Source organism: Puma concolor, chromosome A1 (assembly GCF_028749965.1).
Source record: "Puma concolor isolate L17-30 chromosome A1, mPumCon1.1.hap2, whole genome shotgun sequence".
Taxonomy (NCBI): domain Eukaryota; kingdom Metazoa; phylum Chordata; class Mammalia; order Carnivora; family Felidae; genus Puma; species Puma concolor.
Window position 1 is genome coordinate 117,062,653 of NC_141667.1, and position 14,178 is coordinate 117,076,830.

Sequence of the window (14,178 nt, forward strand, 5' to 3'; positions counted from 1 at the left end):
TTCCTTACATCACTCAGAAGAGCAAACTTTTTTTTTTAACCTATTCTCTTCTAAAGGTCTTTTCCCAAAATTGAGAGGACTTTGATCACTCAAAAGAGACTACACATTACCACATGACAATTTTTAAAAAAACAATCTTTGTCTATCATTTTAGAGAAAAAGAAAGAACCTCATGATGTAAGAAATTTTGACTATACAGCTCGAAGCTGGACTGGAAAATCTCCCAAACAATTTCTGATCGATTGGGTCAGGAAGAATCTTCCCAAGAGTCCAAATCCTTCCTTTGAAAAAGTTCCAGTAGGTAGATACTGGAAATGTAGGTATGTTTTTTTGGTTAATTGAATGAACTTTTAGAAAAATCTAGGGGCGCCTGGGTGGCGCAGTCGGTTAAGCGTCCGACTTCAGCCAGGTCACGATCTCGCGGTCCGTGAGTTCGAGCCCCGCGTCAGGCTCTGGGCTGATGGCTCAGAGCCTGGAGCCTGTTTCCGATTCTGTGTCTCCCTCTCTCTCTGCCCCTCCCCCGTGCATGCTCTGTCTCTCTCTGTCCCAAAAATAAATAAACGTTGAAAAAAAAATTTAAAAAAAAAAAAAGAAAAATCTAAGGTGAAAAATCTGTTTCTTACATGTTAAGTAAACATATTTAGGAAGCTCTCTTATTTCACATCTCAGGTTGATAGTGCTGATACGTTATCTAGTACATCTTCATTAGAAATATTTCATTAGAAATATTTCATTAGAAATAATTAATTAATGTAAACTTAGGCTCAGTGTGAATGGAATTCTGACTTGTTTTTACTTCACTAATTTTATTTTAAAAATCTTCGGCTTCCTTGTAGGGTAAGAGTAATCAAGTCTGAAGATGACGTACTGGTAGTATGCCCTACAATCTTAACAGAAGATGGCATGCAAGCTCAGCACCTGGGAGCAACTCTAGCTCTGTACCGTTTAGTGAAAGGGCAGGTGAGACTTTTTAAATTGATGTGTTTCAAAAGTCATTCGTGGAGTAGTGCATGTACTGTACTTTGCCAACATAAAACTATGAGCATATGGAATGTAGTATTTAACGATGGCCTTCGGTGCCAGTTTTTACTTAGCACTTCTTCAGATTAATCCTCGTTAAATGCTTACTTATGATTTTGACTGCGTCTTGCCCCTAAACATAGCTTCGTCTTTCTGTCCTTAGACCAGAGGCTCTGAACCATTTCACTGGTCTAGTTTTTCAGGCTGTGCTATTTTATGGATTAAAAATAGTTGTTCTAGGTTGGTTGAAGTAAGGAGAATTTTTAAACAGTTTAATGCTTATTTAAATGTTATGTCTCTCTTGAATGTTACATTTTTTTCTCTCTTTTGAAAAGTTATAGAACTTAGTTCCAGTTTTCAATTTTAGAATATACGAACTATAAGCTTTCAGGTTAAAGAAAGATTGAAGTACTTTTGAAGGAAGCTTTTTTTTTTTTCCTGGATTGTTGGATTGTCAACATTTCTTTTTTGCAATAAATACATGTTCTTCATGGGAAATTAGAACCACTGGAAATTTTAGACCCTGATGAAGTGGAACTCCAAACGATAGTTCTTTTCCAGCTTCTGCCAGTAAAAATTTGTAATGTCTTTATTTCACCTATTTTGCAAAAAGGAATCATAAGCTAAGCTTACTTGATAGAAGTAACTCTCAGTGTTATAGAGATAATTGTGGGCTCTTTTATGACACAGAATTAGGACAACTTAGATTCACTTCACTGTAGTTTATTTTAAATACTTTGACCTGTAATATCATTTACCTGCCAGCATCTCAGAGGGAATTTTCTTTCAGAAATGCTTTATGGATCACCTACATATTTACATAGTACCACTGCAGGAATAAATAATAAAAATATACTTAGTAGTTTGCTCCAGGAATGAACACTTTTCATGTATTAAAAGTTTACTTTAGAGTGTGTCTGTAAGGGAAATATTAGGCCCATTTTACCAACGTAGAATCTGAGACACAGAGAGGTTATTTGTCGAAGGTCACACAGTAAGTTTAGAAGCCTGAATATGATATGCTGTTTATAAATTTCCATCATATGCATGTGTATCTTATATTAAAATAGTAACTAAGAGACAAATTACATTTTAAGAGGAAAATAGCTATCCTTCTAAGTTCCAGCCTATTGAATTTTAATATTAAGTAATTAGTGAAAATAACATACTGGTGGTTTTTTTTTTTTTTTTTTCCTTTATAGTCTGTGCACCAGTTACTTCCTCCCACTTACCGAGATGTTTGGTTGGAGTGGAGTGATGCAGAAAAGAAAAAGGAAGAATTAAATAAAATGGAAACCAATAAGCCACGTGATCTTTTTATTGCCAAACTTCTGAACAAATTGAAACAGCAGCAGCAGCAGCAGCAACAACATTCTGAAAATAAGAGAGAAAACTCTGAAGATCCTGAGGAATCTTGGGAAAATTTAGTTTCTGATGAGGATTTTTCTGCACTGTCCTTGGAATCAGAAAAGGCAGAAGATTTGGAACCTGTTAGAGCCCTCTTTAGGAAGTTGCAAAGCACACCTAAGTACCAGAGACTTCTAAAGGAAAGGCAGCAGTTACCAGTGTTCAAGCATAGGAATTCAATTGTTGAAACTCTTAAAAGGCACCGGGTAGTGGTTGTGGCAGGTGAAACGGGGAGTGGCAAAAGTACTCAAGTACCACATTTCCTCTTGGAAGATTTGCTTCTAAATGAGTGGGGAGCTACTAAGTGTAACATTGTCTGCACCCAGCCCCGAAGAATCTCAGCAGTGAGTTTAGCTACAAGAGTATGTGATGAGTTGGGCTGTGAAAATGGACCTGGAGGAAGGGTAAGATGTCGTTCAACTCCATCTCAGTGAGTGGTGACATTACTCATCTGTGCTCTTGGGATCCAAATGAAACCTGTACAGTGTATGAGTTTTGACACTGCTACTGGCTATTCAGTAGCAGAATAACTGCAAAATATAGAAATTAATAAAATTGTTTAGAACCAAATATGAATTCCAGGTTGATACAACTCAGCTTAATTACACTTTGATTGTTCTTTCTAGAGATGGTATTTAACATTTTTTTAACTGTTTTTTAATTTATTTTTGGGAGAGAGAGACAGAGTGGGGAGGGGCAGAGAGAGAGGGAGACTGAGAATCTGAACCAGGCTCCAGGCTCCGAGCTGTCAGCACAGAGCCCAACATGGGGCTTGAACTCACAAATCACGAAATCATGACCTGAGCTGGAGTCACACGCTTAACCAAGTGAGCCACCCAGGCACCCCTAACATTTTTGCCTCTGTCTTTAAGATAGGTAACCCTTCACTAAAAATTTTTGTGAAACATGGTATGGATTTCTCTCATGGAATGTAAGAAGAAAAAAAGACATAATTTCTATCTTATAAGGAACTTATGTTAAGAGAATAACAGACATGTACATACATGGCAAATAAAAGAATGACCTTAGAAGGGAGCCTGGCTGGCTCACTTGGTAGAGCTTGTGACTCTTGATCTCAGGGTTGTGAGTTCAAGCCCCACATGGGGTGCAGACATTACATACATACATACAAAAAATTATTTTAAAAATAACTGAAGAAATAAAAAATGTGATGAGAATAGAAGTCACCTCAAGATTCCCATGAGGCACCACTGGTATGAGACCAGTTGCTCTTTAACAGTGGCAGCTTTTATGAAATCTTGACAGAAAAGTAGACCAAATTGTAGGAACTGCTCTAAATTTTTGTCCTGAGTACCTCAATATTTTGTTGCAAGATAATTTAATTAGAATACAATAGTCAATCTTTGATGGTACCTGGAGTGAACAGCTTTTGTCTCAACACTTTGAAGAGATCAAAAGTTTTTCTTGTTTAAAGTTAGCAAACCAGAGGCACCTGAGTGGCTCAGTTGGTTGGGCATCTAACTTCAGCTTGGGTCATGATTTCACAGTTCATGAGTTCGAGCCCTGTGTCAGGCTCTATGCTGACAGCTTAGAGCCTGGAGCCTGCTTCGGACTCTGTGTGTCTCCCTCTCTCTCTGCCCCTTTCCTGCTCACGCTCTGTCTCTCAAAAGTAAATAAACATTAAAAAAAAATTTTTTTTAAGTTAGCAGAACAAATTTTATAGTTTTATACAATTGAAGATATTGGGACAATAATTTTAGTTAATTTGGGACACCTGGGTGGCTCAGTCATTTAAGCATCCGACTTTGGCTCAGGTCATGATCCCACTGTTTGTGAGTTCGAGCCCCGCATAGGGCTCTGTGCTGAAAGTTCAGAGCCTGGAGCCTGCTTTGGACTCTCTGCCCCTCCCCCACTCACATTCTGTCTCTCTCAAAAATAAATAAAAAAACGTTAAAAATTTTTTTTTTAATTTCACTAACTAGATTTCCTTAAACTGCCCTACTTAGTAGCAGGATCAGCACCTGTGCTTCATTTCTTAGCTCTTGTTTCCCAGATCACTTATGAGAATCTTATCTCAACCTTATGTTCTCCCTATAGAATTCTTTGTGTGGATATCAGATCCGGATGGAATCTCGAGCTAGTGAATCTACAAGGTTACTCTATTGTACAACAGGAGTTTTGCTAAGGAAACTTCAGGAAGATGGTCTCCTAACCAATGTGTCTCATGTTATTGTAGACGAGGTGAGTATATTCTGTAGTCGTGTTCAGATAAATTCTAAACAGTTTCACGTTAAAAGGATGCTATTTCTAATACTACCTAACATTTTCTTCATGCTTATTAAATGCCCCTGTGTATATAATTATTTAATTTTCTCTAACAAATATGTCTCATGTTAATTGTTTTAATACCATATGGCGTTTGCTATATGCTTCTGACTGTATATATATATAAATTCATTTAACCTTTCCTGAAAAACAGTGAAGTAGATACTATTATCTCCTTTGACAGTTGCTCTGAGGCACAATGAGGTTAAAATACTGTGTGTAAGTTCACACAGCCAGTAATTTCTGCAACTTGGAGGTTCAAACTGAGGCCATCTGGATGCAGTCTGTGGTGTGTATACTGCCTCTTAACTACATTTGGTTGTTAAAGGATTTTCCTTAATTCGTACTAAAAAAAACCAAGAAATCTTCATCATTTACTCTATAGATATATCCCTCCTTGAATCAGATTTTTTTTAATGTTTATTTTTGAGAGAGAGGAGCAGAGAGAAAGGGAGACAGAGAATCTCAAGCAGGTCCCACCTTGTCGGTGCAGAACCCAATGCGGGGCTTGAACTTACAAATGGTGAGATTATGACCTGAGCAGAAATCAAGAGTTGTATGTCCTTGGATCAAATTTTAATGCACACTTAAATTGAATCTTTAAATTGAAAATTTCCCCTTAGAATTATTATTTATTTTTTTTGAGAGAGAGAGAGAGAGAGAGAGAGAAAGAAAGAGAGCCTGTAAGCAAGGGAGGGCAGATAGCAGGAGAAGGAGAACCCCAAGTGGGCTCCTTGCTCTTAGCAGCAAAGCCCAACTCAGGGCTCGATCCCAGGAACTGTGAAACTACGACCTGAGCTGAGATGAAGAGTCACACACTTAACCGAATGAGCTACCCATGTGCCCCTCGCATTAGAATTATTTTAAATGGTGCAGTAGCCTACCACATGTAAACTGATTTGCTTTGTACATGATTTTGTCAAGAAGAAATAAGATACATAGCATTTCTATTATACAAGAACTATTTAAAAAATTTTCACTGATGTAAAGTTTTTATAAATGTCTGTTAATTCACTAAATTCAGAAGGCAGTATTAAAGTTCAGTCATTCATTGATTTTTAATTAGTAGACTACATATAGATTGTTCGGTCATTTTCCTCCTTTTGCTTAGAAAATGGTACAAATAGGGGCGCCTGGATGGCTCATTCAAATGTCCGACTTTGTCTCAGGTCATGATCTCATGGTTCGTGAGTTTGAGTCTCCCATCGGGCTCTGAACTGACAGTGTGGAGCCTGCCTGGAATTCTCTCTTCCCCCCTTCATTCTGCCCCTCCCCGGCTCATGCCCTCATACATATGCACTCTCTCTAAAATAAATAAACTTAAGGGGCGACTGGGTGGCTCAGTTGGTTAAGTGTCTGACTTCAGCTCAGGTCACGATCTCGTGGTCCGTGAGTTCAAGCCCCGCGTCGGGCTCTGGGCTGATGGCTCAGAGCCTGGAGACTGCTTCTGATTCTGTGTCTCCCTCTCTCTTGGCCCCTCCCCCATTCATGTTCTGTCTCTCTCTGTCTCAAAAAAAAAATAAAAAAATAAATAAAGGTAAACTTTAAAAAAAATAAAACAAACTTTAAAAGAAAATATTACAAATATAGCAAGATACAAAAATGAAAATAAAAACCTATAATCTCATATCCCAGAAAAAAAATCACGGTTGACATTGAATATACATATTTATATGTATATATATTTAATAATATGAATGTATCTCTTGTTACAGTCTTTAAAATTTGATCGCCTGATATAAGTATGGCTACTCCAGTTTTCTTCTGACATCCATTAGCATGATAGACGGTTCTCCATCCCCTTACTTTCAGTCTGCAGGTGTCTTTAAGTCTAAAATGAGTCTCTTATAGGCAGCATATAGATGAGTCTTGTTTTCTTATTCTGATACCCTTTGTCTTTTGATTGGAGAATTTAGTCCATTTACATTTACAGTGATTATTGAAAGACAAAAATTTAGTTCCCTTGTGTTGCCTGTAGAACTGGCATTTCTAATGATATTCTCTAGTCCTTTCTAGTCTTTTGGTGTGTTCTTGTTTTGTTTCTTCTCCAAAGAGTCCCCCCACCTTAGGGGCGCCTGGGTGGCTCTGTCGGTTTAGCGTCTGACTTCAGCTCAGGTCATGATCTCATGGTTCACAAATTTGAGCCCCATGTTGGGCTCTGCTGACATCTCAAAGCCTGGAGCCTGCCTGCTTCAGATTTTGTCTCCCTCTCTCTCTGCTCCTTCCCCGCTCATGATCTCTCTTTCTTAAAAATAAACATTTTAAAAAATGTAAAGAAAAAAAAGAACCCCCCCCCCCTTAAATTTTCTTGCAGGGCTGGCTCAGTAGTCACACAATCCTTTCGTTGTTGTTTGGGAAACTCTTTATCTCTCCTTCTATTTTGAATGACAGCCTTGCTGTTATAAACAATTCTTGCCTGGACATTTTTGCGATTCCGCACTTTGAATATATCCTGTCACTTCTTTCTGGCCTGCTAAGTTTCTGTGGACAGATCTGCTACAAACCTGATCTGTCTTCCCTTGTAGGTTGAGGAGTTTTTTTTCCCCTCGCTGCATTCATGATTTTTTCCATGTCTGTGTATTTTGTGAATTTGACTATGATATGGAATGGTGATGGTCAGCTTTGTTGAATCTAATGGGAGTTCTCTTTGCCTCTTGGATTTTGATATCTGTGACCTTTCCCAGACTAGGAAAGTTTTCAGCTATAATTTGCTTATGTAAACCTCCTGCCCCTTTTTGTCTCTCTTCCTTTTCTGGCACTCCTATGATACAATGTTACTCTTTAATAAATCACTGAGTTCTGTACATCTTGTATTATGATCTTTAGACTTTGTTTCCCTCTTTTTTTTCTGCTTCATGATTTTCCATAATTTTATCTTCTGTATCACCGATTGGGTGCTCTACTTCATCCATCCTCACCATCACAGCATCCATTTGCAATTGCATTTTGGTTATTGCATTTTTAATTTTGGCCTGACCAGGTTTTAGTTTTTTTATTTCTGTAGAAAGGGAGTCTCTGGTGTCTTCTATACTTTTTTCATCCCTAGCTAGTATTCTTGTAATCGTGATTTTAAATTCTAGTCCACACATCATACTTATATCTATGTTGATTAAATCCCTGGCTGTCATTTCTTCCTGTTTTTTCTTGTCCGGTAAAATCCTCCATTGTATCATTTTGGAGGAAAAAAAAAATTAATAAATTTAAAAATTAAAAATAAAATATTAAAAAAACAAAAAAAATAAAGGAAGCTAGATCCTAGGTGTGTTTTGGTCTACTTGTTGGGAGAAGCTTGATAGAAAAGAGAAAGGAAAAAAAGTTTAAAAAAAATTTTTAATTAAAAAAATAAAATACAAAAATAGAATTAAAATTTTTTTAATTAAAAAAATTTTGCTCTTTCTGTATCCAAGAAAGAGAAAGAAAAGAAAGGAAAAGGAAAACAGAAGGAAAAACAGAAGGAAAGAAAATGAACAACAAGCAAACAGCGTGAAACTTGAATGAAGTTACATCCATTTTACCTAGAACTGAAATCTTGCAGCACATTATATAGTCCAGTCCGTAAGCTAAGCAGGTAGAAGGGATTTGTTCTGGTCTTCTAAGGGATGTCCCTGGAGGGTGCAGGTGGGTGGGGCTGGGTGTAATGGCTCCCTTCTCCACTTGGTAGTGCTGCTTAGCTCACTGGGGTCATCTGTGCATGGTGAAAATGGCTTTCCCCAGCTCTCTAGTCTCTGGTGCGTGAATTTCATGCCCTCAATCACCCCTTTGTCTCAGGCTGCCATCCACTCCCCGCCTTTACCCTGTGTCCAAGCTATCTGATTGCCAGGTGGTGCCTCCCTCCGGAGTTTTATCTCAGATGGAGCTGTGTTTCAAAAATCCACCGCTCGGACCCATGCTGATTCTCTGGAGGAGGGTCTCATTGAACAACAGCCTGGTGCTGTCTTGTCCCAGAAAATGTTCATGTGATCGCACAGCAGCAGAGGCTCTGAGTTTATGGTAAATCACAACACATAGCTAGTGCCAGGTTTTGCTGTATTCCTGTCTTTGTTCCAATATCAGTAAACATGGCAGCTCTCCAGGGTCCACCAGGACTTTGGCCTGGAGGGAAGCTGCATGGCCTCTACCACAGGCACTCCAAACAGGGGAACCGCTTCTACTTATGTGGCACATGGACCCCTCAGACTGTGCTGCATGCTCCTGGGGATTCCCCCTACTTCCTCATCAGAGCGCCGCCAGGCTCTAAGCTCTGAAACTTTAGACTCTGTGCTCCACTGTTTATAGAAGCCTGGTGGTATTGAAACCCTCTCCTTCCTCCCCATCAATAGTTTTGGGGAACAGATTTCTTGTCCAGTCCCCTGCAAGTGTTTTCACTCTTTATCTCTTTCTCTCCAGCTACTCTTAAAGGGAGTGCTTTGCTTGCGTGATCCCAGTGTGCTGCAGTCTTCCTCCTTTTTCTTTCTGTTGTCTCTGCAAAAACAGCTCCCTACCCTCCATGGCTCTGTGGCTTTTCTCTCCCCCCATTCACCTCTCTGCACCACATACCTGCCAAGTTCTCTGGCTCAAATTAGGCAGATTTTTGCATTAATTCTCAGATCACTTTCCAGGTGTTCAAAATGGCTTGATGCTAATCTAGCTATGTTTCATGGATGAGACAAACTCAGGGTCCCCATAGTGCTACACCATATTGTCACTATCAGAAATACATATTTTTTCATGTTATTTGCCTTATGTCTGACTTATTTCACTTAGCATAATAATCTCTTCATTCATCCATGTTGTTGCAGATGGTAAGATTGCATTCTGTTTTATGGCTGAGTAATATTTCATTGTATATTCCATTGTATATATACCATATCTTCTTTATCCATTCATCTACGGATGGACACTTGGTCTGCTTCCATATCTTGGCCCTCGTTAATAATGCTGCTGTAAACATGGGTGCATGTATTTTTTCGCATTAGTGTCGTTGTTTTCTTTGGGTAAACTCCCAGTAATAGAATTACTGGGTCATTCTGTATTTCTGTTTATAATTTTTTGATGAACTTCAGACTCTTTTCCATAGTGGTTGCCCAGTTTACATTCCCCAAAAAAGTGCATGAATATTCCCTTTTCTTCCCATCCTCACCGACACTTATCTTTTTAATTCTTGCTATTTTCAGTGTTTTGAGGTGGTATCTCATTGTTTTGATTTGCGTTTCCCTGATGATGAGTGATGTTGAGCATCTTTTCATATATCTGTTGGCCATTTATATGTCTTAATTGAAAAAATGTCTACTCAGGTCCTCTGCCCACTTTTTAATTGTGTTTTTTTGGTGTTGAGTTGTTTTAGTTCTTTATGTATTTTGGATATTCACCCCTTCTTGGATATATCATTTGCAGGTATCTCTTCCCATTATTAAGTTGCCTTTCTTTTGTTGATGGTTTCCTTCACTGTGCAAAAGGCTTTTATTTTGGTGTCGTCCCAATAGTTTATTTTTGCTTTTGTTTCCCTTGCCTGAAGAGACATAATCCATAAAAATATGTTGCTAAGACCAATGTCCATGAGATTACTGCCTATGTTTTCTGTTAGGAGTTTTAAGGTTTCAGGTCTCACATTTAGAATTTTAATCCATTTTATTTTGTGTTTGGTGTAAGAAGGTGGTCTAGTTTCCCAACACCATTTATTGAAAAGACTGTCTTTTCCCTATTATATATTCTTGCCTCAGAGTGAACCCTCATTGAAAAGCCAGATCAACTTCAGGAAGCTGTTCTTTCATGGTTTAGTATTAGCATTCTGTTACATGATTTACTGAATTGTGCTTAAGTGTAATACTGTTAACATCTTGAACAATCTGGTAAAAACAAAGAAAAAGCTCAGTGAAATTCATCATGTTAAATATAAGGATGTAACAGATGTTGGAACAGAGTTCATTATGCTATTCAGGACCTTTCTTTTTGGTAACACTGAGAATAGTACATCTACCTTATTCTTACAAATAGGTGTGTGATTTGTTTTAGTTTATGGTCACTATGTGCGTTAAATAGCTTTTCTTGCTGGTTGCTAGTATGTTTACAGCCAGATGTTGCCTACCTCTGCAGAATGTGCTTAATAACATACACATTTTTTTAGCTCTATTTTATGATCTACCCTTATTTTTTCTTTAAAAAAAATCATTTTCTGCATAAATTAACATCTGTTTGATGAGCTAACTCAGATTTGCCTTACCATCAGGAAATCACTCATGAGTTTCAGACATAAATATCCTGGTAAAAGTAAAACTAGGATTATTCCTTCTTCCTCCCACATCCCATCACTTACACCAGTTGATTCTACTCGTTTCAAATTCATTCACTTTTCTCCATATTCAAATGGCATTGCCCTCATATAGACTACTATTATTTCTTTAAGTACTACAAAACCTCTATTTGAAACTTTTCTGTTGCTGTCCTCTATGACATTTTCCATATTATAGCCAGTTTTCTTTTTTAAGTTGAACTCAGACTACATGATTCCTCTGTGTAAAAAATTTTTTAAATTATTTTTAGAGAGAGAGAGAACATGTGAGCAGGGCAGAGAGAGAGAATCTTAATCAGGCTCTGTGCTCAGCACAGAGCCCAGCACAGGGCGTGATCCCACAACCCTGGGATCATGACTTGAGCCGAAATTAAGAGCTGGATGCTCAACCAACTGAGCTACCCAGGTGCCCCTTATTTTTTGGAAAGATTTTTAAGTAATCTCTAATCTGTATACTTAACGTGGTGCTCAAACTCACAACCCTGAAATCAAGAATCACACACCACCGACTGAGCAAGCCAGGTGCCCCTAACGTGTTTTCATCACTGCCCCAACACATTAGGATAAAGTCTCAGGGACTTGCACAGCAGATTACCAAGTACCTCATTTGAAACATACAGCTTCTCTCTCCCTCCTCATGTGCTGACTATAAATATGAACTTTTAGTAGATTTGAGTGTCTGATTATTTTAGCCTCTTAGTAGCCCTTATGTATGATTCAGTTTTTTTTGTTCCATTTTATACTAGGTTCATGAAAGAAGCGTCCAGTCAGACTTCTTACTAATTATCTTGAAGGAAATTTTACAGAAACGCTCTGATCTACACTTGATTCTAATGAGTGCCACTGTAGACAGTGAAAAGTTTTCCACGTATTTCACACACTGCCCTATTCTTAGAATTTCAGGAAGAAGCTATCCTGTGGAGGTAAGTTTTCTTTAAAACACCTGTATGAACAGAAACTACATTCCTACCAGGGAGTTTCACCAGAAGACAGGCTCTAGTCATCTGAGCCCATACCTATTCCTACAATACTGCAGGTCAAGAGAGAACTTGGAGATGGCTCAGGAATCAGATAGCTAGTGCTGCCTGGATTGAGGGTGGGGAGGCTGGAGGGGACAATTCTGCTGAAAGATACACCTGAGAAGTACAGAACGTAAAACACACCTCTGCGTCCAAACCATTATATCCAGATTGAAGGTGGCAGTAAGGAACTCCTTTTTCACCCAACTCTCAAATTTAGGCTTGTTTTTGAAGCTTCCTTTCTGCTTATTCTATTAATATTTGTTCTTTGGGTTCAGCTCATAAAGACTGCTCTTTTAACCAGTTTTCACAAATAAAAAATATACACCATAATGTAATTTGTCCAGAGACTTCTAGGGACAAACTCATCTATATCAACAAAGTTTTCCATTCCCAAATAATGCAGAAAGAAGCTTTTCTCATAATATTCTAAATTAACATTTGGTAACATTCAAAAGACAATGATCCCATTGTTCTCTTTAAAATGGTATTTACCGAAATGGATTTGAATTTACCATTCATATACCTTAATCTATGTAGGTTTTTCATCTTGAAGATATAATAGAAGAAACAGGATTTGTACTGGAGAAAGACTCAGAATATTGTCAGAAATTTCTGGAGGAGGAAGAAGAAATAACCATTAATGTTACAAGCAAAGCAGGGGGAATAAAAAAGTACCAGGTAAAAAGAAAACATTTTCAAAGACATCTGATAGTGATATCCAAAGTATAACATTCCATGAGAGGTTTAAAATCATATGGCTGGCACAGTGAATTCAAGTATAATTTGGGAGAAGAGGAAGAGATAGGATTTTGAGCAAAATTTAAAATAATCTTCAGTCTTTGGTTTACGGTATTTTATCTTCTTTCACTATTTTGGCCCTATAGATACCCGTAAAAAAATCAAGGAGCATGTAAATAAGAGGCAACCTTTACTGCTTCAGAGCAATGATCACTTATTTAGGAGTAAATTTGTAATGATTTTCTGTATTTTATCTGAACATCTTACGTGTTGAGGGTGGGGCAGGCCCAAAGTCGAGATCGATCCTTGCCATTGGTTCTCTCAGCAGCTGTCCTGGTACAAGCCAACCCGAGCTATATAGAGAAGCTGTCTAGGGCAAGCACAGTTCTTCCTAGATAGTTTCAGTGACATGTTTGTTTTTAGAGCTGTCATAAAACCACATTAGCCTGCATTTTAGCCAGTGTTACTATATCCAGTATTTTTATTGTATCCACAATATTTCATGCTTATATCCAATCTGATGGAAACACAAAGTTACTTTGTCTTCTAGTTAAGCAGATAAATCAAGGAAGCAAAAACTAAAATCTTTTCCTAAAACTCCAGAGTTAGAAATTAGAAACTAAAGACTTCAGAAAATTAAAGGTATTTCAAAAGAGGTGACTGGACTTTAGCAACCGAAGTAGAATCTAATAGGAATGAGGCAGGTATAAACTACTTATTAAAGTTATGACCTCTCTTGACCTGCTTCTTAGTTGCCACAGAACAGTGCATACACTGTTCTGTTTTTCTTCCATTCTTCTTTAATTTAGTATGTACATGAAAAGATAAAAAGTTTTGCTGTACTTAAGGATGTTGAATGAAATTAAACGTGAAATATAAAAAAAAAAATTGAGTTTATTTTGAGAGAGAGAAAGAGAAACATTGTGAGTGGGGGAGGGGCAGAGAGAGAGAATCTCAAGCAGGCTATGCACTGTCAGCACAGAGCCCGACTTGGAGCTTGATCTCACAGACCATGAGATGATGATCTGAGCCGAAACGAAGTCAGACACTTAATCGACTGTGCCACCCAGGCACCCCATGAGATGTGAAAATTTTTAAGACTTTTTAATACTTACTAAAAATTGTACCCTTGCTGTATTTTAACAAAATAATAATAAGAAGTGCAGATTTGCATCCTTCTTTGTCTTATAAAAATATTTAATATTTTTGTTCACCATTTTCTGATTGTGTTTCTTTTAGGAATATATACCAGTTCAGACTGGATCAAGTGCTGATTTAAATCCATTTTACCAAAAGTATAGTAGCCGCACTCAGCATGCTATTCTCTACATGAATCCTCATAAAATCAACCTTGATCTCATTTTGGAACTTCTTATATATTTAGGTATGTATCTTTTACTAATCTGACTCTATTTGTTTTGATAAAACTTTTCTAAC

At 37.7% G+C, this 14,178-nt stretch overlaps 1 protein-coding gene across 2 annotated transcripts in view; it reads left to right on the forward strand.

The window, feature by feature from the left end:
* The window catches only part of DHX29 (DExH-box helicase 29), a 45,820-nt gene that overhangs the window by 19,296 nt on the left and 12,346 nt on the right, over positions 1-14,178 (forward strand). For both annotated transcript variants that reach the window (XM_025924107.2, XM_086700907.1), the window contains exons 9-15: positions 155-320; positions 837-960; positions 2,223-2,831; positions 4,486-4,629; positions 11,728-11,904; positions 12,541-12,681; positions 13,981-14,125. In XM_025924107.2, the coding sequence (XP_025779892.1) occupies positions 155-320; positions 837-960; positions 2,223-2,831; positions 4,486-4,629; positions 11,728-11,904; positions 12,541-12,681; positions 13,981-14,125 (1,506 nt within the window). The remainder of the gene's footprint in view (positions 1-154; positions 321-836; positions 961-2,222; positions 2,832-4,485; positions 4,630-11,727; positions 11,905-12,540; positions 12,682-13,980; positions 14,126-14,178) is intronic.